The 25,727-nt window shown below is 43.4% G+C and overlaps 1 protein-coding gene across 1 annotated transcript in view; it reads right to left on the bottom strand.

Moving 5' to 3' along the window:
- Positions 1-25,727, bottom strand: part of HYDIN (HYDIN axonemal central pair apparatus protein) — a 281,658-nt gene that overhangs the window by 158,451 nt on the left and 97,480 nt on the right. The window contains exons 10-11 of the mRNA XM_056137053.1: positions 20,392-20,491; positions 858-976 (exon numbers count right to left, since the gene is read on the bottom strand). Coding sequence (XP_055993028.1) covers positions 858-976; positions 20,392-20,491 — 219 coding nt within the window. The remainder of the gene's footprint in view (positions 1-857; positions 977-20,391; positions 20,492-25,727) is intronic.

Raw genomic sequence — 25,727 nt, 5'->3', positions numbered from 1 at the left:
TCCTTTGTGCTTTTTCCACTGGGCTTTTGTGGCACTGAGCTAGTACGCATGTGCTAAACACAGGCTGCCAGTGGCATAAACTACTGGACTCGGTAGTTGGTGTTTGCAAGAGAGGTCTGATCAGACCCCCATAGCACTTCTGGAAGGACTGGGGGGCAACACAAGCACAGTCAGACCTGTGGAGACAGTCGGAATGGGAACTTGACACTTCCCTGCACTTATTAAACAACTGCTTTGATCATTACCTCTATCCAGAGGCAGCCAATTACAATCTAAGAATCTGTCAAAAATACAATTTCAATGATTATACTTTGATATAATGAAAAACACGGCCCCAGATATAAATTTAGCAAAACGATTCTTGCCTCTAAGGAATACATGAGTAACTCTTGTTAAAGGACTTTTTTATCTTTAATCCAAGGACATGGCTGAGTGGCCCCCTCCAGAAACACAATGGTTGGAGATGACCAAGATGCAGAGAACTTTCTGCAGTGTGCAAACAGCATCCGCATTAAGACATTCTGGAAACTGTAAAAGGTTCCCTCTCCTCTTCTCTATAGGATTTATGCTGTCAGAGTAAAAGCTACTGAACAGATGGGAGAGATATTTATGGTGAATATACAACCAATTAATTTGGTGCTTTTTTTTTTTAGTAAAGTTAGAGGAGGTTCAAAGGGTGGAAAAGTTGCTTCTGTAACCAGGTGAGGAGAGAGAAAGAAGATTCCAATCATTCTCAGGGCTGAATAAGTATGAGCACAGATAATATAGCTCTTAATTAAATGAACACACACACACACACACACACACACACACACGAATCTAGACTACCTGAGTCTTAAGACAGTTCTAAGACTTACCTCATAGCAATGCACAGATCCAACAAAGATTTTTCCAATATCCAGCAATTCGAAGTTGAACTGAATCTTCGGCCCCAGGCCCTCCCCTTTGATTCGAAGGGGCATGCGGCTCTCTCGGCCTAGAAAACCAATCCAGACTTTACTACCCAAAATAAGGCCTTTCACCCCTGAGTCCTCAAGACCTGCTCTCATGTAAGCAGTCATGGTTTCTGAACCAACTCTGTGCCCGACACGGGGAGCAAAACTGAACCAAAGCTGAAGATTCAGTGCACTGTTGGGGTAAAAACACTATGGGTTCTTCTCTTCAGGAAATAGTTTATTTTGCACTTTATGCTGGTATTTCAGTAGGATTTTATCTCATTTTGGCAATTAAAGTGGAATGAATCTTACCAATATTGTTCAGTACCTTGTAAGGGAAAGTTATCTAAGTGAGAGTGACTACTGATCAATGTTTCTTTTAAGGTGAGGCTCACTGGGGACCTCACAGGACACTGTCCTCAGTGGTCTTCCCTAGATCTAGGAAGATGGATGCAAAGGTATCTGAATCTGGTGACCCTCACACCTGAGCAGGTTCTAGGACCCACCAAAGGGCACCTGCAATCTCTGTCCACAGCAGCCCGAGAGTGAACACAGAACACTCACTACCTTTACAGCACTGGCGAGTTTGTTTCCTTAAGAAAAATTAGTTAATTTGATCATTCATGTTCATTATTTGAAATCCTAGTGCAAGTAGGAAATTCCCTCATAATTCCACCACCCAAGATTACCCTGTTGGGTAACAGGTCTTCCTTACTTAACACATTGATGCTGGTGCTACAATTGTGTCAAGTTACATCCAAGTATGAGGTGCCGGATGTGCCAATGTTGCATTTAATCATAGTTAAATACTATCAACGTAAAATGAAAGCATGTTCTGTGCTATATATTATTTTGAAACCTGATTTTTTGGGGGGGGGTTCCCAACCGGTGCTCAGGGATCCAGGGGCCACTCCTGTTGTTACTTGGCCATCAAGGGCTTTTGGGTCAGGTCTATGGCATAATGGTGTGGTGCCATTTAGTCTTGGTTCTAGAACCCCCACAGCCACCCTGGATGTGCTTTAACGGCTCCCCAGGGCTGCACTGGATGATGCTTAGGAGGCCCTGTAAGCTAGGGACAGAGCCTGGGTTGGGCGCACCCCACACTGCCTCCCTGTCTCCTATAACCTGCTTTGATCACGTGGCAATATCCCTGAAACAGTTTTCTAGAACATCACCTAAAGATGAGGTCATGATGTAGTTTGTTTTATATCTGGGCCACATCTGGTCATGCTCAGGGCTTATTCCTGGTTCTATGCTCAGAGCTTCGGGCACCATACGGGATGCTGGGGATTAAACCTGGGTTGACTGTGTGCAAGGCACCATACCCCGCTGAACTCTCTCTGAGCATGGATAGTTTTCCTGTGAACAGTCAGCATGTGGAAGATATCATCCCTTATTTCTTGCCTTCTACTGTTTCTGGTGCAAAGTCAGCACACAGGCTAACTATTCACTTTGCTAAATATGTTCTTTACTTTGAAAGCTTTTAGATTTTCACTTTGTCTATGGTTTTCAGTTTTACACTGGTATTTCTGGAAGTAACTCCCCTTTAGGAGTTACTTCTTTTGGACGGGGGCGGGGCTTCTCAGCAGAGCTCAGGGCCATGAGGGCCACCCCCAGTGAAACTTGGCCCAGTAGTCACTGACTGGCCATGTGCTGCTAAAACCCGGTGATATTGGACACCACAGGACATGAAGGCTATCTCTGGAGACACATGGTCTTGGGGATAGAACCCTGGGACCTTACACAAGCTAGGTCTATGAGCCAACCTTGCAAGTAAGTCCTTGAGGCACTTGTTAAATCTGTGTAGGGACATCTTCCATGAGTTTTGGGAAATGTTTCAGCTATTATTCTTTCAATTAGAAACTATGCACTTGCCTCACTTCCTTCTGCCCAAAAAGAGAGATTGTGTGATTCTCCGACCTTTGTATCACCTTCTATTTATCCAATTCTTGCTCACTTCCAGATTTTATTGCAACAAATCATTTTCTTTTGATTTATTCAATTTCCAGTTTACAAAATTTATTCTTCGACTGTACTAAATAGGACATTAAATTATTCTTCTGAGTTACCAATTTGTCATCGTAACTTTTTCATTCTAGACCTGCCACTATATATATAGTTTTGAGACCTCTGTTCAATCTTTCCTTTCATAAATGCACCTAACAAATCTGTCAGATAATTCTATTTTATGTTCCCATGTGGATTTTTATACTTTTATTGTTTATCTTGGTGTTCCATCAGATTGTGTTACCTCCTCCCAGGCTTTGTTAGCTTTGAATGTGGATTAATTCGTGTGTGTGTGTGTATGCACACACAAACTCTAGAAATCATTAAGCCTTAGAATGATGCTGTCTTTATCCAGCTGTGGCTGATAACTAGGGGACATTCACATGCCCTTATAACCTAACCACTCAGCTAAAATTCTGTGAGGGTACTAGACTCTAGAATAGTCATTTTTGTGACTATTTTCTTAATTCCTACAAAAAAGATACATAGTTTGTACTACCATGGATATAAAAAAAGAAATTCTTTGTGTAAAATAACTAGATAACTTTAGGGTCTTAGAGATTAATGATCTCTTGGTGCTCCAGTGTCTTGATCAAATTGATAATTGGAAAATGATTCAAATCCAAGCTTCAGTTCTTGTGAAAACTGGTCGATTTTTAATTCCCACATGGGGTCCCATTCCCATCCTGGGTGTGTGAGGTGGGGGTCTTTGAACCCCTCTCTGGGGGTCTTCCTCCTTGGGAATCCCATGAATTCGTGTTTTCTTCCCATCAAGTTTATTCTTTCTACAGTATCCATCCCAAAGGCCCTGTAGCTACGAATAAAGTGAGCCCCGCCTTGGTTGTCTTGTTCTTCCTTGCCTGGGTTTTGTTCCACAGTTCTCTAGTGTTCAGGTGGCTCCTTTGTTTTCAAGAGGTTTGTAAATATTTGGCTGCACTCTACTAGTTGTTCTTAGGAAGAGAGGAGCATTGATTCAAATGACCTAGCACATCATTATTGGATGGAGAATTGGCAGAGCAAAGGACTTTGACATTTGGCATCTACGCCCATATTGCCTCCAGAAAAGGACTTGAATTAATTTGCCACAAATATCAACAGTGTTTAAAAGTTTTATCTTTTCACATTTACCCTGACAGTAAGATTATCATTTTTGAAAATTTCCAATCCTTTAAGAGGTTTCTCTTAAGTTCATACTACTTAAAATTCAAGCTCTTTAAGGAGAATAAATGATACATTTGCTTTGTGTGTTATATTTTGAACATTAAGAAATACCTTCAGTGCTGTTAGACTTTTTAGAGTTACAGAAGATAAACTTTGAACAAGAAAGTCGCATTTCCGTTTATTTTAATTGCTACTGCTTATGAGAGTTTCTGTTCCACGGTATACGGTTGCTACTTCTGTTTCTTTCTGTTCTCTCTTTCAAAAACAGGAGTACTTAATTCTGTGCTCCCTCTGCTGCTAGACTCACACCGCTGATCAGTTCCTCACCTAATAACCAAGGATCATTCTGATTATTAGAAGCAGGAGCAATCTTCAACAATAGTTGTGATGCTGATTCATTTAAGGGTTTTTCTCAGTCCAGCTGATTGCTGGGAAAGATGCTTATCTAATGATCAGCCATTAGTGCTGACAATCTCTAGAACAGCATTTCTCAGCCAGGGGCTTATGACCCCACTGGAGGCCTCCAGGATATTTCAAAGGGGCCACTGGTGAAAGTTGCATAGGTGAGGGGCCACAGTATGAGATAAGGGGGCTGGCTAATCAGTAGGAAGGGTTACAAGAAGGAAACAAGGTCAAAGGGGGCCACGAGCAGAAAAAGGTTGAAAAACACTGCCCCAGAAGATTAGTTAAAATTTCAGAGACCAAACCTCATCACCCTACTGCATGATTTCAGAATTCTAATCTATTGGCAATGATTTGTACTCCTTGGTCAAGAGAAAAGCATTCTGACAGAGATCCAACTTTCAAACTGGCAAAGAAGGAGAATTGCAAATATATTGTCGATTAACTGCAAGACTATTTATATCTGTCAGGCTCAAAACTTCCCCCATCTGTTACCTTGACTGCCTTCCTCAATAACAGAGAAAGGAGGAGGAAAGGAAGAAAGGAATAAAGACAGACAGACAAGGAGATGTATTGTAATAAAGCAGTGAGTGAATGCTTCTCTGGGAATTATTAATTCCAAGGAGTTGTCTAGTCACCTCTCTTAGCCAGGATAGAATGGCAGTACAAACAATATCCAGCTATGCAATTGCAAGAGTTAGTCTCAATTAAAATTTAGACATGATAAATGCACTTTTTCACAAAAAATTCCAAGCAGGGATTTTTCTTGTCTTGGCAAAAGCCAGCAAGAGGAAAAATGTGGAGAATCAGTCATCTCTAAGGACAGCTTTGAGAAAAATATTTAAATGTATAAGTTTCTTATCTATGATTAGCATCCTGGTTTCATACATATAGCAGAGAGATTCACTATAGGAATTCCTTTAAAGTCACAAGATCCTTAAGTGCAATAGATTTATATGATTAAATTACATTAAATGCCAGCAAAGGTAACCAGAGACTTGGGAAAAACTTGCCATCTCAGATATTTAGATGTCCACTGTTACAGTAATGCTTAATTCCTGTGCAGTAAGACAAGAAGAGTGTTTATGGACAAGTAGGGTAATTAGGAAAAACAAAAGGGTTTTATTTCTATATCTTAGAAATATCTATGTGGAAATCAATAAAAATATGTAAAAATTTCAAATCAGTATGAGAATAATTACTAAATCAATATATAACATAAATATGTACTAGTTCTTTTCCATCTACAATAATAGTCAGGATTTTTTTTAGATATTATTTAAAATAGCAACAAAATGCCTAGAAATAAACCTAACCAAAATATACTCAAGACCTTCAAAGGCCCCATTATGTAACTATATTCAAAGTTATGAATACAGATCTAAATAGGTGGAGAACTAAGCTATGTTCTTGAAAAGGTACCTTAAATACAATAAAATTGTCCATTTCCCACCACTAAACTATCTGTGGAATATAATTTCAATGACAAATAACATTCGTCATCGACATCAAGCAAAATAACATCAAGTAGAATTGGGTGTATTTTGAAAGGTTGATTATAAAATGCAAATAAAAATCAAAAGGCAATAGTAAAGAAGATATCCTAAAAAAAGAATAAAATAGGGAGGTTTGCCTTTCATACTACTAAAGACCTATTTAAAGCTATTGAGACTAAGATGGTGTGGCACAGGGGCAAAAAGTACAAAATGACTAATAAAGCAGAATATAGAACTGAGAATAAGTGCATACACATATGTAAGTTTGACTGATAATGGAACACGGGTTAAATATCATTATGGAAAGATGAACTATTTGATATAAAGTACTAAAACAACTGGATACCCATGCTGGATCTGTGGTCGGCTGAATAACGAACCACAAAGAGTCCATGTTGAAATTGCTAGCACCTATAGATATTACCTTCTATGGCAAAAGTGAATATAATATGGCAAAAAAATGTAGAGAGTTAAGAATTCTGAGATGAGTAGATACTCCTGAATGATCTTGGTTGCCCGAGTGTCCAAGAAGAATGCAGATGGAAAGAGAGAGATATGCAAAGGAGGAGTGAGGATATAAGCAGTGTGGGGTGAGAAAGCCAGAAGCCAAGAAACGCTGCGACCGTAAATGCAGGTGACTGTTGAAGATGGGAAGATGAGGAAGAATTCCCCAGGGTCCTCCCCGGGAGAAGCTAGTCCTGACACATTGACCCTAATTCAGAAAAACTGATTTCAGACTGTGATTTTTGGGACTGTGAGAGAATGAATGTTTACTGTTTTCAGCTAGCACATTTCAGGAGATACAGGGAACCAGCAGAGCTTCTGACCACCTGCTCTGCACAAAAATCAACTTAAGTTGGCGTAAGAATTTACATGTGATGGCAAATTAGAAAACTTCTTAGAAGACAATGGACAACGATATTTCCATCCAGTTTGTGTTCATAAGAGGATCATAAACGATATAACCTGCACAAACTACATATACAATAAAGTAAAAGATGACTAAGTTTGATGATACTAGAATGAAAAAACCTCTTAGTCACTAAAACCAGCACGGAGAATGGAAAGACAAAACACAAAGGGGGAGATATTTATTTGCAATGTATATAAGACCAAGAGTTAGCATCTAGAAGGTACTGAGGATGTCTATGAACCAATAAGACAAGACTGCACAATAGATAAGTAGGCAAAGGGCAAACAGGAACTTCACAGACAATACACAAATCAGCAATCAATACAGGGTGCTATATTTGGTAGTTACTGCAGAAATGCTAATCAAAACCACAGAAATAATCCATTCCACACTCTCCAGAGGGGCAAAACTGAAAAGTTGATCAATACTGAGAAGTCAAGGTTATGGAAGGAGGTAGAGAGACTTAGTACCTGGCACCATTCCTATGGAGGTACTGACTCCCTATTAAATCTGAATGCGCACACCATTTACATTTCAGAAATTCCACTCCAGGGATAGATCCTGAACAACTTTGCTCCTACCTCTGGACACATGTTCCAGAGTGTTTGCAGCAGCATTATTTTTAGTGATGTAACTACTATCAATAATGCATGACATGAGTGAATCTTAGAAAAGCAAATATAGTGTGAAAGATGCAGAAAAATAAAAATTATTGGGGTTAAATGACAACATATGGCTAAACACTATATAAAATCAAGGAAATGATTAATTTTAGATATGCATCAAAATACAGAATGACTATTTAAAAGAAAGAGCAGGACATAAAGCTTTAGACATAAAGATACTTGTCAAGTCCTACTTGTTCTGGTGCGGGATGAATTCATGGTTGTTATCTTATTGTTATCCTTTACACCTTACCTACATATTATTATCTGGTGCAATTCCAGAATAAATATAAAATACCAAAATGAAATTTTCTTGAATGTTAAATGAAGCAATGCAATGCTTGGTGGCAGCTCAAATGTTTTATATTACAGATATTTCGTTATAAGAATTTTCACACTCAAAACTACACTGTAGCACTGTCCTCCTGTTGTTCATCAATTTGCTTGAGTGGGCACCAGTAACGTCTTCATTGTGAGACTTGTTACTGTTTTTGGCATATCTAATACGTCAACAGGAAGCTTGCCAGGCTTTGTCGTGTGGGCAGGATACTCTCGGTAGCTTGGCGGGCTCTCCGAGAGGGATGAAAGAATCGAATCTGGGTCGGCTGCATGCAAGTCAAACGTCCCTACCTGCTGTGCTATCGCTCCAAACTAATGACATAAATTATTTCACCTGAACTTATTATCATGCTTTAATGCCTATGCATGTTTATCCCAGCAAAACTATTTTTGTTTGAACCAAGGGAAAGCCATTTCTTAATTTAGTATTTTATTTTTTATAGCATTGTTCATGTTTATAGCCATGCTGAAAGGGAAAATAATTTTATCTAATATTGTATAGCATCTTTACTACAAACCAAAACACAAAAATATGCATATTAGCTTAATGAAAGAGCATTAGTATGCTTGAAAGACCATGAAGAAATCCTTGATGCATACAGCTGTTTTAAATATCTTAGGAAAATTACACAGAACTTTGAATGGGCTTATTATCTCTCTCCCAACTACAATAATGGGACACAATCTGTGCCTGTTCACACGAATCACAGCCTTGAGGTGAAGTGTGGTTCAGGAAAGGGAACAGAATTGTCATACCCAGGTTCAAGACTGTCAGCAACTCATTGTAACTCCCTAAGCTGTAGTTTTCTTATCCCCAAAGTGAGGAGTCCATACTACTTGATGGAGTTGTTAGGTATGAAAAAGATTAATAAGATAAAATGAAACACAAAACTAAAAACTGAAATTTGATTGTTCAAAGACTAGGCACAAATGAAGAAAGAAGGAGTCCATTGGAAGAAAGATCTGATTAAGAAACTCAGAATGCATCTTTTCTTAAAATTTAATTTTATATTTATAAAGTTGTTCACAATAATTTGTTACATTTAATATTCCAACGCCAATCCCACCACCATTACACCTTCCTGCCACCATATTTCCACCCCGAACCCCAAAGCCTGCCCCCAAAGCAGGAACGGAGTGATAGCACAGTGGGTAGGGTGCTTGCCTTGCATGCAGCCAACCCAGGTTCGATTCCTCCATCCCTCTCAGAGAGCCCGGCAAGCTACTGAGAGTATCCCGCCTGCACGGCAGAGTCTGGCAAGCCTGGCAAGCTCCCTGTGGCGTATTCAATATGCCAAAAACAGTAACAACAAGTTTCACAATGGAGACGTTACTGGTGCCTGCTCAAGCAAATCGATGAACAATGGGAGGACAGTGCTACAATGCTACAGTATTGCTTGTTATGAATAATCCACTAAAAACAATCCAAAAAGGTTTTCTTAAAGGAATATGTGTGAAGATTGTTATATTTCACACTGGAGCCATTAAGCCCTTGTCTTGGTACATCAGTGGTGCAGAGTATGAGATCTGCATGACCACAAATGTGGTCACACACTCCAGGAATCCCAGAATGCATTTTACAGAAACAAAGAGATTGAAAATATAAAGGACTCGCTGAAAGCAAAAGAAGTCCCTGGAGGACACAAATGAAACAATAAAAAGAAAACAATACTGGAGAGATTACTGATGAAGATTTTTCCAGAATTGGGGAAAGGTTCTTAGTCAAGAAGACTATCAAGTATCAAGAAGGGGCCTGGGGCTCAGGAATGCTCAGACGTAGAGCTCTTGTGTTGCAAGCAAGAGGCATGTGAGGCTCCAACCCCAAGCCCTGGCACTGCCTCACATGCCATCCATCTGCAACCCCAGCAGTTCTGCAGTTTGGACAGCTGATGCCACAACCAAGTATGAGACCTCCAGGATCCCCACAACCAAGTGCGTGAAAGTATCACAACTGAAACACACTATCCCTGCTCTGGGGTCTGGGTGGACACTGGGAGAACAATGGAGGGAAGCTGATGCTCTAGTGGAGGGTATGGTGTTGGAATGTCTTACGCACAAAATCCCACCATTTTCAGCATTTTAAACCATGAGGCCTAAAATACATTTTTTTAAATTTTTTTTTCTTTTTGGATCACACCTGGTGATGCTCGGGGTCACTCCTGGCTCTGCACTCAGGAATAATTCCTGGCGGTGCTCATGGGACCATATGATATGCTGGGAATTGAACCTGTGTCGACCGCATGCAAGGCAAATGCCCTACCCACTGTGCTATCACTCCTGCCCCTAAAATACATTTTTTAAAAAATGTGTAATCCCTGGTTAGTAGCACAACCAAGTGTGCAAGCTCAGTGACCAAGTGTAGTGGTTCTCTGGACATCATAGAAGCAACAGCAAGAGCAATGGGGAGGAAAAGGAAGAATGGGAGGAGGTGTGTGCGGGTAGTGGAAAAAGAACAAAAATGAAGTGCCATCACAATAGGTTTTATACCAAAGCATAAGAGTAATTCTTAATATCAGCCTGAGAGAAAAGACAATGGGAAGAAACGGCAGATTATAATCAATTTCTCCTCTCAGTAACTCGGTCCACTGTCCATGCAGTGAGGAAGCAGAGGCCACATGCAGGAGGCATTTCTAAAGGTCTGGCAAGCAGAATCTGTTGAGATTCTGCCAAGCGCCAGGATCAATGGGCTGATGAGCTAGAAAATGATTCGTCTCTACCTTCAAGCTTCTCCAGCAGACACCACGGGGAGGGAGCAGAGAGGAGCCGTCCTAACTGAATCCTGACCACACTGCAGGTCTGTGAGCAAAACAAATGATGGCTGCGTGTTTTAAGCCTCTAAATTTAGGACGGTTTGTTATGCAGCAATAGATAAGTGGGAAAAAGGAGTTTAAAAGAAATCAGGGCTTTTATTTTGGTCACACTCAATGTGGGGCTTGGGGAGGAAGGGTGCAGGGGATTAGGACACAAACAAAACTGTGCTGTTGATGATGAGGATGGAAAGAATAACTAGAAATGCTATAACCCCTCCCCGTAGGTTCCAAATTCACACAGTTGTATTTGCTGTAGCTCATAAATAAGTTTTAACATATGGTAGGTTGAATCTTCCACATTATTATTGTTTTCCTAAATTTTCTAGGCAGTGCTAGTTTATTTCCTCTATAGGAACTTTGGAATCAACCAAATTTCAAAAGCTATCTTCTTGCTGTTATTGCTTGGTATCACATTACATTGATGTGACAAGGCCATGGGCAGAGCTTTTCTTTCCTTCAAGTCTCCCTTCCCTCTCTTCTCCTCCCCTCCTCTTCCCCTCCCCACTTTCTCCTCTTTCCTTCCCTCCCTTTCTCCCTCCCTCCTTCTTTCCCTACCCTCACATCCCTTCTTCCCACCTTCCCTCTTTCCCACCTTCCTTTCCTCTTTCCTTCCTTGCTCCAGGATTGAAATGAGGTCTCACATAAGAAAGGTATGGCTTTGCTGCAGCTCACATCCTTGGCCCTCACATTTTCTTACGTTTGGGTTATGAATAGGTATTTTATACTGTTTTCTATATTTTTCTTTGAAGACTGGATAGCTGAAGATACCATTGAAAGTAAACATAGTAATGATCAAGAAATAATCTCTTGTTTATGGGATTAAGAAATCTTATGCCTTTCTGAGGCTGTGGACTAATGACTTTTTAAAACAGTAATCCAGGTGCTGGAGCGATAGCACAGCGGGTAGGGCATTTGTCTTGCAAGCCGACGACCTGGGTTCAATTCCCAGCATCCCATATGGTTCCCTGAGCACCACCAGGAGTAATTCCTGAGTGCAAAGCCAGGAGTAACCCCTGTGCATTGCCGGGTGTGACCCAAAAAGCAAGCAAACAAACAAACAAAACAAACAGTAAACCTACAAAGATATAGAGGATCACTTATTTCTCTGAAAACCCAGAAATATGAATTTATTCAATTTTTTACTTAGGCACCAAGATTTTTAATCTTGCTAATAAAAAAGTCCCAGGCAAAAAATGTTCCAACACCCAAGAAATATTTTTAATGATTGGGTGATTTAGGGAGGGTAAAATTCCAACCCCTAAGTTGTGCCAAAAGTCCTAATGTTTTCCCCTTCTTCTGCACAGAATAAAAATGGACAATGAGGTTTCATCCTAATTGGTCTTTAAAGGAAGATGGTGCACTGGCACCCCACCCCCACCCCACGCTGCTCCCTGTGCAGCACTCACGCCCCCAACAGTGCTGTGAGCTAGTGTGCCCCTCAGTCAGAGCAGAAAGTGTTATTCCTTTGATGTTTCCATATGGTGATCTAGACCAAATGTGGCTCTCTTACTGTTGGCTGCTTTTTTTTTCTCTTTGGGTCACACCCAGCGATGCACAGGGGTTACTCCTGGCTCTGCACTCAGGAATTACTCCTGGCGGTGCTTGGCGGACCATATGGGATGCTGGGAATAGAACCCAGGTGGGCCGTGTGCAAGGCAAGCGCCCTACCCGCTGTGCTATCACTCCAGCCCCTCCGTTGGCTGCTTTTAAAACGGTAATCTTCATGATCAAAATGAGGAGGGGACACATTTCATTGGAAACTTGAGAGTCATGAAAGAGCAGGTTCAAGACCTAGATCAGGCCATCAGTGGCCCTTTATAAATATCTCATGCACAGGTTTAACTACCGCCAAGAACGGAAACTTAACAATAAGATTTCAGTTTCAGGTTAACTGGAAAGGGTTTGATGGTGTTACACTGGCCATCTTGTGACCTAGACAGGTGGCCTCCAGGCTGAGCACCCTTCAGGGACTGCCCTCCCCTACCCTGCACCCAGGAGGAGATCCACACAAGAGTGGCCCTATACAAATGGGTCCCACCTGTACCTCTCACCTCCACCCTGATCCCCTGCCCCCGACACCCTTCTCGGAGAGCCCAGCAAGCTACTGAGAGTATCCCGCCCCCATGGCAAAGCCTGGCAAGCTACCCATGACGTATTCGAGATTATACACACACAACCTTACCGAAAAAGAAGGCTGTAGGTGGGGATGTGGGTTAAACTTTATGTACCTTGAGTGGCTTGTCCTTAAGACCCGTAACACTGACTGTCCCCACTGCTACTGTCACTGAATTTTACTCACCAAGAGGGAAATGCTGTACTGCAATGAAAGGGAAATACAAGTGGAGCAATAAGCACCAACATGAATAGGCCATGTAGACCGGTTTTGAGTCTATATATTCTCCAGACAGGAAGTGCTAACTTGCATGTTTAGGAATCATTACATGGGGGTGAAGGTGTATGTGAAAGCAAGCAAATGGCCATGAAGGCCAGCAGAGGACTGAGTGTGATCGGGAAGGGATACACAGGGATTGAAACAATCCTATTTTTGATCTTGGTGGAAGTTACATGCTGTCTGCCACTTAATTGTTATGATGCATAATAGTTCCCTACTGCGGTGCCAACAAATGACCTTGATGTCAGTGTTTTGTGTCACAATGTGGATCTCTCTGGACAAAGGTCAGGTGAGAACAGGAGCCTGTGTTCCTTTCTGCAGAAAACCCCAGGGTTTGTCTTTGAACTGTTTCTATGTGCTTCCCCAGTTCCCTAATCCGTTCCATCTCCAGTCCAGAACTGGCTGATCAAATCTATCTTGATTCTCACCACTCTGATGCTGAGAATTAGGCTTTTCCTCCCTATGGGACACTTGAAGACCCTGAAGACCATAGACTTTCACAGAGTGGATGGCTCATAGTATGCATGAGAATCTCTTAACCTTCAGCTCAGCTCACAGGAACCTAAATTCCATTTTCTCCCATCATTCTACTTGGTCATGGTCGAACACAACACAGTGGCACAGCCACAGGCTCAGGGGCTCCAATCACAGGCATTTTGGGGGAGGAGGGCACTCCTCTGCCTACCACAGTATATGTTATACGTTTGTGAATCTACATTCTTTTTCTTCGTGGAAAAAAACATTAAAAAGTAAATTAATGCATGTAAATATAAGAGTTTCCTAAATGATCATTAAAAAGAACAGAAAGTTCTATTTAGTATTATGAAATAATCGTCAAGAAATATTTTAAAAGAAATGTCAGATCCATTGTGTAGCATATGCTATCATTTCTGTGAAAAGGTGTAAGGGGGCAAAGGAAAACAAAAGCAAACAAAAGCAAACAAGGGAGGGAGGCTTTCTGTCTGCCTAACAAGCGTTTCTCAGTGACCTAAAATCAAGAGGCTTTACCAGCCCTCTGAAGATAATAGTCAGGAATAAGCACCATCCTTGAAAAGACACAGAGAATTGCATGGAATTTACAGGGAAGATAATATGGAATTACTATGTAAACAAAACCCTTTCTTGGCAATGTATCTTTTAATAAACCACTAACAAAATAAGGAAGAATGTCATGCAGATGGAAAATTATACTATTCAGTTTACCCAGGATGTGAATTCTGTGGCAGAACTCAGAATTGCAAACGAGACAATAGACAAATCCAGATAGTTACGTAATGGTTGGGAACCTCCTGGAGAGCTGCCAACCCCCTGGAATCTGGCCAGGCACGATACCCCGGGGAGCCAGAGCCAGGAGAGTGGGCCCACCACCCTTGGCATGGGGGCTGCTGGAGAGTTTTCAGTCTGCATCTGAACTCTGACGTGCAGACAGTCACTCAGACCCTTTATGAAGCCTGGGCCAGGCAGGTCTGAAGCTGGAAACAGACGATATCAGTCCAGAGACTCAGTTCATTCTACCTTCATTATGGATTCATCTGGAGAACTCCACGCTCACTGATAGGGGAGAGGCCAGAGCACACTAGAATTCATTCATCCCTTCATTCTCCCCAGCCCCCCACTTTCATTAATCTCTCACTCATTGAGTCAACGTTTACTCAGCAACACTGCCTTCCTGAGGGTAACAGCGGAGAGCAGAGTTTGATTCCAATACATAAAATTTAAGACAGGAAAAACTATACCGTTCTACTTAGGAACAAATACCCATTTGCCAAAATTATATACTAAAGCAAGAAAATGCTTCTCATAGACTCAAGGTGGGGGCTCTGTCCAGGGGAGGGGAGGACATCATCAGGGAAGGTCCCAGAGCTGGGGAGGAGGAGAGTAGCAGAGTCTGGGATCCAGCAGCCCACCTGCATGTACCACACTGGCACAGGCTGGCGCCTGGACACAGAGAAAAACTGAGGGGAGCGGCAGAATGGAATTTTTTGCACTGATAAGAAAAATTATTTTGTACTCTATTACTCTCCCTCCTCACCTCTGCCAAGTTTAGGATAATAAGTGCCGCAACATTCCCAAGAGGATGCAGCCCAAGATACCCTGAAAATGAAACCATTTTCTTAATGCAAAAGGACATCCATGGACCAGAAGCATTGGAAGGAACATTGTAGAAGAAAGGAATGAATGTAAGACAAAAACTGCTGATCTTATCTGAAAAACCACCCCCCTTCCAGAAGGCAAATTATTCAAGAACCCCTCACCAGTAAACCTGCCTACTTTAAGAAAACAAAATCCCAGAAAGCATACCCCCACCAACTGAGCCAGCCAAAGGCTACTACCACCAGCACCCCCAATATGCCCACCACTCCCCACACCCACCCCTAGGGAGGGAGGGCAGCACTGCCCACTTTGTGAAACACTGTCTAGGCAACTCAGACATTGACAATCTTCATGGAAAAAGACAAGAGTTCAAATTATCTGTGGATCAAACTGAGAAGAAACTATACATCAAAGAAGAGTGAATTACAAAAAATGAAAGAGAGAACCAAAATAGCTTAAAACTTACCTGAACGAAAGGGGGAAGCAGTGGGTAGTTTGGGTGAGATGGGCTGACTGCATGGCCATGGGGACTAGGTGGATAAAGGGGACCAAAATGGGGGGAGCTTGGGGGCCTTTCCATCCAGAATGCTGGCACTAGAGGTGGGATGCTGCCCTGGCGGGGTCCTGTCTGCTCTGTCTCTGCCCCACCTCCTGGGAGAATCTCCCCTTGAGAAAGCCCTTTACAAAAAACGTTTATCCAATAAACTATCACTCTCAGGTATGAAAAATTCTAACTCAAATAGATCAAGACAGCTAGGCACCTGAGCAAAGACTGTTGTCCTCCTTTAGATGATTACTGGTTCCAGGCAATAAACACAGTTGTGTAGAGGACAGTCCGTCTCTCAGTTCCCGAGGCTGTGCTCCCCTGGCCCGTTTTTCTCTAGGATTTCTGCCTCTTTCCTTAATCTGCACAGCGTCCCTCCTTCAGACCTGTTCACCCAGCGTTGGGCCCTAGCATATAGTGGTGCCAGAGACTCAACTTTTGTTTTTTTTTTTTTGAGGGGAGGATAGAGGAAGGGGTCACTATTGACAGTGCTCAGGGATTACTCCTGGCAGGTTTGGGGGACCATATGGATGCCAGGAATCAAACCTGGGCTGACAGCATGCAAGGTGAGTGCCCTACCCACTGTACTATTGTATCGTTCCAGAAACTACTTTTGTTGATGAACATCATGAAGTCTATAGAGATGTTTATATATAAACCTGAAACCTACTTACTATTATAAATCAATGGTACTTTAGGAAAGATTATTAGGAAATACATCAGAAAAAACCTGAAACTCAAACTCTTGTAAAGCAAAAGGCAAGTATTCAATTTTAGCACTTGTCCCTGCTTGATTTCCTTGATCTCCCTGCAAAGAATTTAAAAAAAAGGAAAACAAAATCAGATAAGAAAACAAAATTTTAGTAACATCTGCTTCTACCTCAGCAAGAATGTTCCAAAATGCAAGGTCCCTTGAAGCTACTCTGGCCAGAGGCTTTCATGAACTTGAAAAAGGAAAGTTAGAAAAGCCTCAGGTACAAAGAGTGATGAGGGCTGTTTGGAATTATGTGTGCAAAATGGGAGCTGGCACCCCAAGGGGTTGGCCAGCAGCAGTGTCCTACCCGGACTCTTCAGATTCATGGAGGGGGGTTCTCTTATCTAGGATGGTTCTACCCATACAGAGGTCCACTGTTAGCTGATATCTTCTGACTAATAAACATCAGCATTGCTCTGGGCATCTTAGTATAACAGCTTTGCGTGGCATATAATGACATTTGTTAGTCATGTTTGATGATTAAAATCTTGCTCTTTAACAACATGACTGATCCTGCAGGTCTAGCATTGGACTGGTAAGATTTCCAGGGAAATTAAAAGGGAATAAAAAAGAAGAGCATGTCTATGATATAACAAATGAAATGTCTCAGAACTCAAGTGGCACCTAAGTAATCAGACTGAAGTGACCCATAGGAAACTAAAGGGGCTAGAAAACATGGAGAGGCCACATATGAAGGAAAGAGAATTTGGAGGTCTTCAGGTTTCTGGAGTCATACAGAGAGGCTGGCATGTCTTCGAATTTCCAGGGGGCAATTATTATTCCAGTTCCTTCTCAGCAGGACCATGGATAGCAGGGATCATCGGGTTGCTTTGATGTGTGGAACTGAGCTCACGGCCATGGCCTCAGGCTTGCTCTGAGTACCTGCAAAGCCATTGAGTCATCATCCTCCAAGGCTCTTCTTGCCAGGAAGGGTAGCACTGTCAGGATGGTGAGCTTGGAAATCACAACCTTGCATTTGCAGGGCACCTTCCAAACCCCGAAGGGCACTGACTAATCTAGGTTTCTATAGTCAGCTAAACTATCAAGTGAGGATGGTAGCAGAATAACATTTTCCCCAGGCATTCAAGAATTAAAGTTTCCTTCATATAGAGGCTTTCTGAGGATGTTATTTAGCAAAAGAAGAGTGGAAAGGACTAATGGAACACAAGTGATACTTTAAAAAAATTCCTGTTAATAACTATGCAGGAGGTGACTGATCTGAGTTAGCAAAGAAGCTAATGACTCTGAGAAAAAAGTCTTCAGGGAGATAAAAAAAAATTAGCTACCAATTAAAAAAAGAACTAGAAACTTTGGCAGGATGTGGGTGGGGATAAAAAAACTGTTCAAGAGTTAAGTCAAAGACTGGGGAAGGGGAGGTGGCATGATAGAAGAGCACATTCCTCAAAGGGATGAAGACTCAGGTTCAATACCTGGCATGAAAATGAAATAGCCAGGGAGTATGGTGCCACCAGCAGGTCAATCTGTACCTGTGAGGTGAGTACATCAGCAGCCTGATGGCAACGTCAGACTTTCAGATACCCCAAAATTGCTGCTGTGCCTTTGGCCAGACCCCAAAAACTTGGGGCAAAGTTTACCAAGAAAGTAAACAGCCAAAAGTTAGGTATGTGGGAGACACAAACCACCTCCAGCTCACCTATATAATTGGAGGCATGGCCTCTCTGGTTCCTGATCAAACTGCTTAATGACCATGATCCCAGAGACTCAGAAACGAATCTTGGAACCCAAAGGCTTTTGGCAGAAATGCGTCCTGTTCCTGCAGTAGGTTACTGGCACTGGGTCACTCGAGGTGGGAATAGGTTTCGTGCCTTGGCCTGTTCCCCCTGGCGGCCTGGTGACCACCATCCTCCAGAGGCCACTGGACAGTCAGGTTTGGGCCTGCAGTGACGAGACACACGGGGCCTCACCACATGGGCGTGGAGCCGACTCTTTCTCCCCATCCCAACGAGACCCCGAGTCGCCGCCTACAAACGGCCTCTCTGGCTCCTGATCAAGCTGATTAATAGCCATGATACCGGAGACTCAGAAACAAATCTTGAAACCCAGCGGCTTTTGGCAGAAATGCATCTGGACTGCATACAAGGTAGCCGCCAGCTCAGAGCTTATTGGAAAGCCAGGTATGTGCTGGTGGTGACAGGGCAACTGCAGTCTCATGGGAAGGAGGGTGGTGCCAGCTCGTCCTTCACGCCCTACCGAGGTCACGAGTTGCCCCCCACAAGCGGCTCTCTAGCACGGCTATGGCTCCAGAGGCAAAAGGACTTAATCCAGAGCCCGGAAGCTTGCAGCAGAAAAGTGAATGGACCATGCGTTAAACTACAGCGCCATGCCTCCCCGGGAGGGAAAAGGTGTTGCTCCCTTCTGCCTTTCCCCTCCCTGGCAGCAAGGTGGCTCCACCTCAGAGCGTATTGGAAAGCCAGGTAGAGCCGGCGGTGACAGGGCAACTGCAGTCTCATGGGAAGTGGGGCGATACTGGCATGTCCTTCACACCCTACTGAGGTCACGAGTTACCTCCCACGAGCGGCTCTCCGACACGGCCATAACACCAGACATACAGAAACCAATCTCGTAATTATCTGGCTCTTTGCAGAAATCCAAAATCGTGGCCGCATGACATTATATGATTCTCATAACCAGCTATAGAAAACAAAATATATCACAATGCCTTTTCAGCAATTCTGATTGTTTGGGGGGAAATTCTAGACAATAATGGTGCATCTTTTGTCGAAATAATGAATGTAATCAATGTAGAGAAGAGTTAAGTAGAAATCATCTGCCTCACAGGCATTTGGAGGGGTGGAAGGGGGGGTATACTGGGGTCCTTGGTGGTGAAAAATGAGTACTGGTGAAGGGAAAGGTGTTTGATCATTGTATGACTGAGACTTAAGCCTGAAAGCTTAGTAACTTTTCCCACAGTGATTCAATAAATAAATATAAAAAGAAAATAAATAAAATTTAAAAAAATAAGGTGGAGTTCATGCCCAATTCAATCAGCTAATCAGTGTCTGAATAAATAGCAGTACTCCTACAAAAAAAAAGAAAAGAAAATAGCCAATTATGAAAGATGCTAAAATGATATTTACTGGTGAGAAACTGAGGGGCAGTAAGGAAAGAGAATCCACCTGACACAGGCCTCTCGGACTATTTAGGAAGAGTCAGACCAACAGTGGTAACATGTGACTCCTTAAAACACTGGCCCTTCAGCGTATCACATGTACTTAAATGTGATTCTCAATCATGATAGTGTAGAAGTAAGACAACTCACAGATGCTCCTGCTTGTCACCCTCCAGTGGCTTCTGGCCTCTGCCAGGCTGCCCTCCTACCCATTGAACAATCATGCTGTGATTAAAAACTTAAAAAGGAAAACTTCAGTGGGTAAAACTTCAGTGGGTAAGGTCTTGCATGTGGCCAACCCAAGTTTGATTCCCAATATGGTCTCCCAAGCACTGTCAGGACTCATCCCTGAGAGCAGAGCCAGAAGTTAGCCTAGAGCACCACTGGGTGTAACTGCCCACCCCCCATACACGCAAAAGAGGGGAAACTTCAAATAGATACTATAGCAAGCCAGATGCTATAGCAAAAACAACAATCACATTGTGAGGATTTATCTCAAATATTCTCATAGCTCTAAAAACTCAAAGGGAAATAAGATTCACGATTCCCACCACCTTAGCACACCACAATGGCAATGGACTTGAGTTTGAGCAGTACTAGAAAAAAGTGAGAAGTGCAGAACTCGTTTCAATTGTTCCCCAACTTAGAGCATGCCTAAATACACAGACAAACACACACAGGCACACTCTCAGAAACCTTCTTGATGTTCCAGGTACTGGGTAACCCAGCTGTACCAAGTAAGTCTTTACCTGATATATCACAGTAAACAGTCTGTTGATAGAGCCTGGCTTCCCGGGGGTTAAAGTACACAATGATTTCAGCTGATGTGTTGGGCCAGACATCACCTTCCTGAAAAACAGCAAAGAATCATTTTAAAACATGGGGCAAAGTGAGAAAAGACACGGTTTTCAAATATTAAAATGATATCATCACTTAAGAAAATTTGAAAAACTGATTTTTTTTGGGGGGCCACACCTATTGGAATAAGGTGGGTGCCCTGGGAGCCACTCTTGGTGGTGCTGACCCTAGCCACTGGGGGCCTGATGGTTTGGTGCTCATGCCTAGCAGAGCAGTGCTAGGAGCCACTGGGACAGTTGCTCAGGGGCCACTAGGGTGACACCCTGAGGTGCCGGGAGTGAAAGCAGGAGGCATCAGGGATCAAACCAGGACTGTGCTCTACCACTGAACCGTCTTCCTGAACTTCTATGAAAATAATTTTACAGCAAATCAAAGAAAGCACTCTTTCACCTAACACAGTAAATGGCACCCCTTGTTAAGAGGTAATACATATTGAAAATAAGCCCCAAAGATCATTTCAGTGAGTTAGTGAGTTTACAAATAGCTACTAAAGCATACTTTGGGGAATAAAATGTTTTGTGTATTCAGTAAAAATCTTCTTTTATGTCCAATGTGTGCCCAGCACTGGGTTCCAGAGATGAAGAAATGTGTGATCTGAGCTTTAGAGGGATGATGAATATGGGCAATATTTCTAATACACATGATAAGGGCACTACATGAAGGACAACCATGCAAGCAAGCCGGTTTCTGAAAAGGATTCAGCACTATTGACCATATCCACATGATAACCAAGCTCATTGTGGTTTCTCGGGAGTTCAAGATGCCGCTCTGCTTAACATTCATTGATTTAAAGAAGGCCTTTGATTCTGTTGAGACAGAAGCAGTCATTGAAGGCCTAGCCAATCAGGGCATTCAAACTCAATACATCAGGATCCTCCGTGAGCTGCATTACGGATTCACTACCAGGATCTCACCATTCTACAGGGAGGTGATCATCAATGTCAAGAGAGGGGTTTGGCAGGGTGATACCATTTCACCCAAACCCTTCAGTGCCACCCTCGAGAACGTCATGCGACGACTAGAATGGGAAGGAATGGGAGTGAAGATAGATGGTCGGCAACTACACCACCTCCGCTTTGCTGATGACATTGTTTTAATAACACCAAATATTAGCCAAGCGGCACAAATGCAGGCCAACTTCGACTGTGAGTGTGGAAAGGTAGGACTACAGCTGAATCTCACAAAGACAATGTTTATGAGAAAACGGTCTTGTTCCTGACGTTCCATTCACTCTCAATGGGACAAACATCTCCGAATGCAACAGTTATGTGTTCCTAGGCCGAGAAGTCAACATGACAAATGACCTGGCACCTGAGTTGCGCAGGAGGAAGAGAGTGGCTTGGAATGCCTTCAAGAGTGTCGAAGAAATAGCTAAGAGGACAAAGAACCTCTGGCTCAGGGCACATCTCTTAGATTCCACTGTTCTTCCTGCATTAACATACACCTCAGAGACCTGGGCCCTACAAAAACAGGATGAAAACACTATTCAGGTCTCCCAAAGAGGAATTGAAAGAGTTATGCTTGGAGTATCACGTTTCACTCAAATGAGAGAAAGAATCTGGAGTTCCCACCTCTGTCAGGGATGCTGTCTCGTTTGCCAAGACATCGAAAATCAGATGGGCTAGACATGTAATGAGATTTGGAGATGACCGTTGGAGTAGAGCTGTTACCGACTGGATTCCATGGGATGTCAAAAGACTGCATGGCCACCCACCTACCAGATGGTCAGGCTTCTTTGTCAAGACCCTGAATGATTGGTTTGAGGCTCTTCGTGTTCCTAGAATGAACAGACGCCATTGGGCTACACTAGCACGTGGCAGGGACAAATGGAGACGTCACTGGCGCCCACTTGAGCAAACCGATGATTAATGGAAAGTCAAGTGATCAAGTGATGATAAGTCCTGAGCCTATATGAAGAGTGCAGATGGACCCCAAGAAAAAAGAACCTGATTTCCTGGGTTGGGTAGGGGGCATATTTCAAAGTCCTGTGGTGAAGCATAAGGAAATATTCTGATTTGGTGAAAACATAGCAATAGCCTCAGAGGCAGAACAATGGGTTGGATCAAGTTCTGATTCTCAGGAAATACGAAATTTCTCATTTAAATCCTAAGCCCTGGAAGCAGAGTAAGGAAAGTGAGTTTCTAAATTGTAATGCAACATAACACAGGTCAGACTCCCCTGGAGGTGAATATTCTTGAAGAAAAGATCTTCTTCCTCACCATGCGCCTTGGGACCTCTTCGTTAAATTCCATGAGTCGTACAGGAAGATGCTGACCCACCTGACTCAAAGGGCTCCCTGAAGGACACACAAGGCCATCCTGGGCAAGTGCTTTGTCTCAGTGGATATAGTCAGAATCAGTAAATAATTGTTTGACTGTGGTTGATGTTATTTCTAAGATACTTTGAAAGGCTCAATGCCTCTCTTGCAAAACACAGTATCCAAAAGAAGAGAGAGAGAACAAGGGGGAATGCCCTGCCACAGAGGCGGGGTGGGACGGGGGAGATGGGGGGTGGGAGGGATGCTGGGACCCATGGTGGTGGAGGATGGGCACTGGTGGAGGGATGGGTACTTGATCATTGTATAACTGAAACCCAAGCACAAAAATTTATAAGTCTATAACTGTACCTCATGGTGTTTCACTAATAAAAAAATTTAAAAAAATAAAAAAAATTTTCAAAAAAGTATTGAAAAGTTAGGAGTGGGGGAGAGTGTGTGTCTCCCCCAGTTCTTGAACACAGGACTCAACTGTGCATATGCAACAGAAACACCCCCAATTCTATAAATGATCCCGCCAGCTAAATAAAAAAAAAGGAGGAAAGACAACATTACAAAGGATGAGGGTTCATTTTCAGACCAACACCAGTGCATATTCTATTTTCAATTTGGCTTAAAATGATGATAGTGCTGAAATGAAAAATCAAGCAGAGAAAGCAGAGTGGTTTCAACTGTAGAGAGCAAACAAGAAGGAGAAAATGGACAACTCATGCCAGTTCTGGGTACCGCTCAAGGGGTGGGCGACTCTGGCAACATCTCCATCTCCCTCAGAATGACAATGGGCTCTCAGATTCCTGAGAGGTAGCAGATACACCCCCGCCCTGCTGGCCTGCTGCAACGAAAGCTCTTTGGGGGCACAGTTTTAACAGTTCTGTGCCCAGAACCTAAACCAGAGGTGACACAGGGTAAGTGAGTGCTCATGAGGCTCACTGGCTGGCCCAGAGGTCATGGAACTTTAGAGCTGAGGGGACGCGGGAGGCCACGCAGGGCTAAGCATTGCATTATGCTCTTTTAGAAACCCTCAAGCAAAGATCTATTCCTGTTTGAGGAGCAGCCAATATCTGGCAGTGCAGGTTGGGTGAAGCTGAGCATTAGCAATGCTCAGGGCTAGAACCGGCCAAAGGGTCAGGCAGAGGAGGGCCGTGGACACTCTCTGGGCATTCCTTAGACCTACTGACAACCAGGAGCCAAATGTGGACCACATTAGGGTTCATACTCTGCTCTGCCCAGGGCCAAGAATGGACACAGCTTACCCGTTCCTAGCCAAACTGACTGGCCACAGGGGCTGTGCCTGGTCGGAGGAAACCTGTGCTAAAGAAGTCTCTGGCCTGTCAGGAAGGGGCCCCAGCCCCAGGATACAGAGGCCAAGGCCATCGGCTGCAAGTGTCAGGGCTGCATGAGAGCACAGGTTCATCTGAGGCCTGAAGTTCTGTCAGGGATGGGGATGTGGGGGGATCCCTTTATACCCCAGCAACGGGAGGCCCATGATTAGAGCTGCTGTCTGGGAAACAGAGAGAGAGGTGGCTGCCGGGGACAGCCGACTCCCCAGAGGACAGAATGTGGCCTTCCAGTGCAATCCCTGAGAATATCACTGCCTGTAGGGGCTCTCTGAAGGAGGTGAGCCTGCTGCTTGGCGAGGAAAGGCCAGCAAGGCCCAGGGTTGTGGGAGCAGCGCTACTGATTCCTGCCCCGGCTGCGACAGCAGCCAGTGACCTGCAGCTTCAGGCTAGCCGGGAAGCCGCTGAAGGCGGCAGCTCATCCTGAACAGTAGGCGATGTGCGTATCTGTCAGAGCCAGAGCGGGGCCATCCGCTCCCTCCCCAGTGCTGAAGGCGGAGGACATGTAGCTGGCGGCTAGTTCACAGTGGGAATGGAAGTCAAAGAACTTCTCTTCCTTTATAGCAAAAACTCGGGGAGCATTTTCCTGGCAAATCAGAGAGAGAGCAGACCCTCCGAGCAGACGACAAGCCTACAGTGACCCCACTTTTCTTTCTCTATCTTTTGAAACATTTTTATATTACTTCTCCAATACTTCCAAAATTAACTTCTGTGCCATTTAGGCCTATGAAGAGGATTCTTCTTTCTTTATTGCTCAGTTCGAAAGTGTTCCCAGACCCAAACATCCTGCATTTTCCCTGCTGTTCTGCCCCCTGCATCCCTCCTCTCCCGTCTGATGCCGCCTCGTCACACATTACCCTGGCTTCCACTCTCCCTGAGGTAGCACCTCTCTCCCAGCCCTGTCAATTTCCTGCTCCAAACAGGAGCCTGAGTGCCTGGGATATAATCTACGTGATTATTATCTTGTTTGTTGAAAGTAATTGTTCAAATGGCCTTCGGTTATACTGTTATTATCTTTCTCCTAATGTTCTGTTTCCCCCTCAGATCCATAACTGCTTTTCACTCATTAGAGAAGTGCCCGCTTCAAGGAATCAACTGAATGATCTGATCTCGGGCTCTCATATTGCGGCTTCTGTCCAAATATTAGGTATCTGGAAATAGAACCACAAGCTTCCTTCTGGAACAAGAATAAACCACCAAGCAACAGAGGGGCCCTGCCTACAAATTCCTATCTCTTTGTTTCCTCCCGTTACCTTTCTTGCTCCCAGTCAATGGTTATTTCTGGAAAAATTTCAAAATCCAAATCTAAAGTGTGAGACCTTAGAGTTACATGCATGTTTGATTTACTTTATCTGGAAAATAGCTTAATCCAACCAAACACCTGCATCTATCATTTGCAATGATTGCAGTCTGATTCCAACTGACATTTAGAAGAGAGACACACACACTGGCCCACTCGGATATTAGATTTTTCTATTGTAATCTTTATCTGACAGGATAAAACTGTACCAAACTTTAAATCATAATCTTCATAACCATCTCCTGAGAGTTTATGCCCCAGCACTGGGTGGCATGTGGGCAGGCACACATGCCGGTTTCAGGCTCTGCCGCGTTG

The sequence above is a fragment of the Sorex fumeus genome, unplaced genomic scaffold, assembly GCF_029834395.1.
Source record: "Sorex fumeus unplaced genomic scaffold, SorFum_2.1 ptg000122l, whole genome shotgun sequence".
In the NCBI taxonomy this organism is placed as follows: Eukaryota; Metazoa; Chordata; class Mammalia; order Eulipotyphla; family Soricidae; genus Sorex; species Sorex fumeus.
The sequence above is the reverse complement of the archived record's forward strand: the minus strand, read 5'-3'. Positions and strand labels throughout refer to the sequence as shown.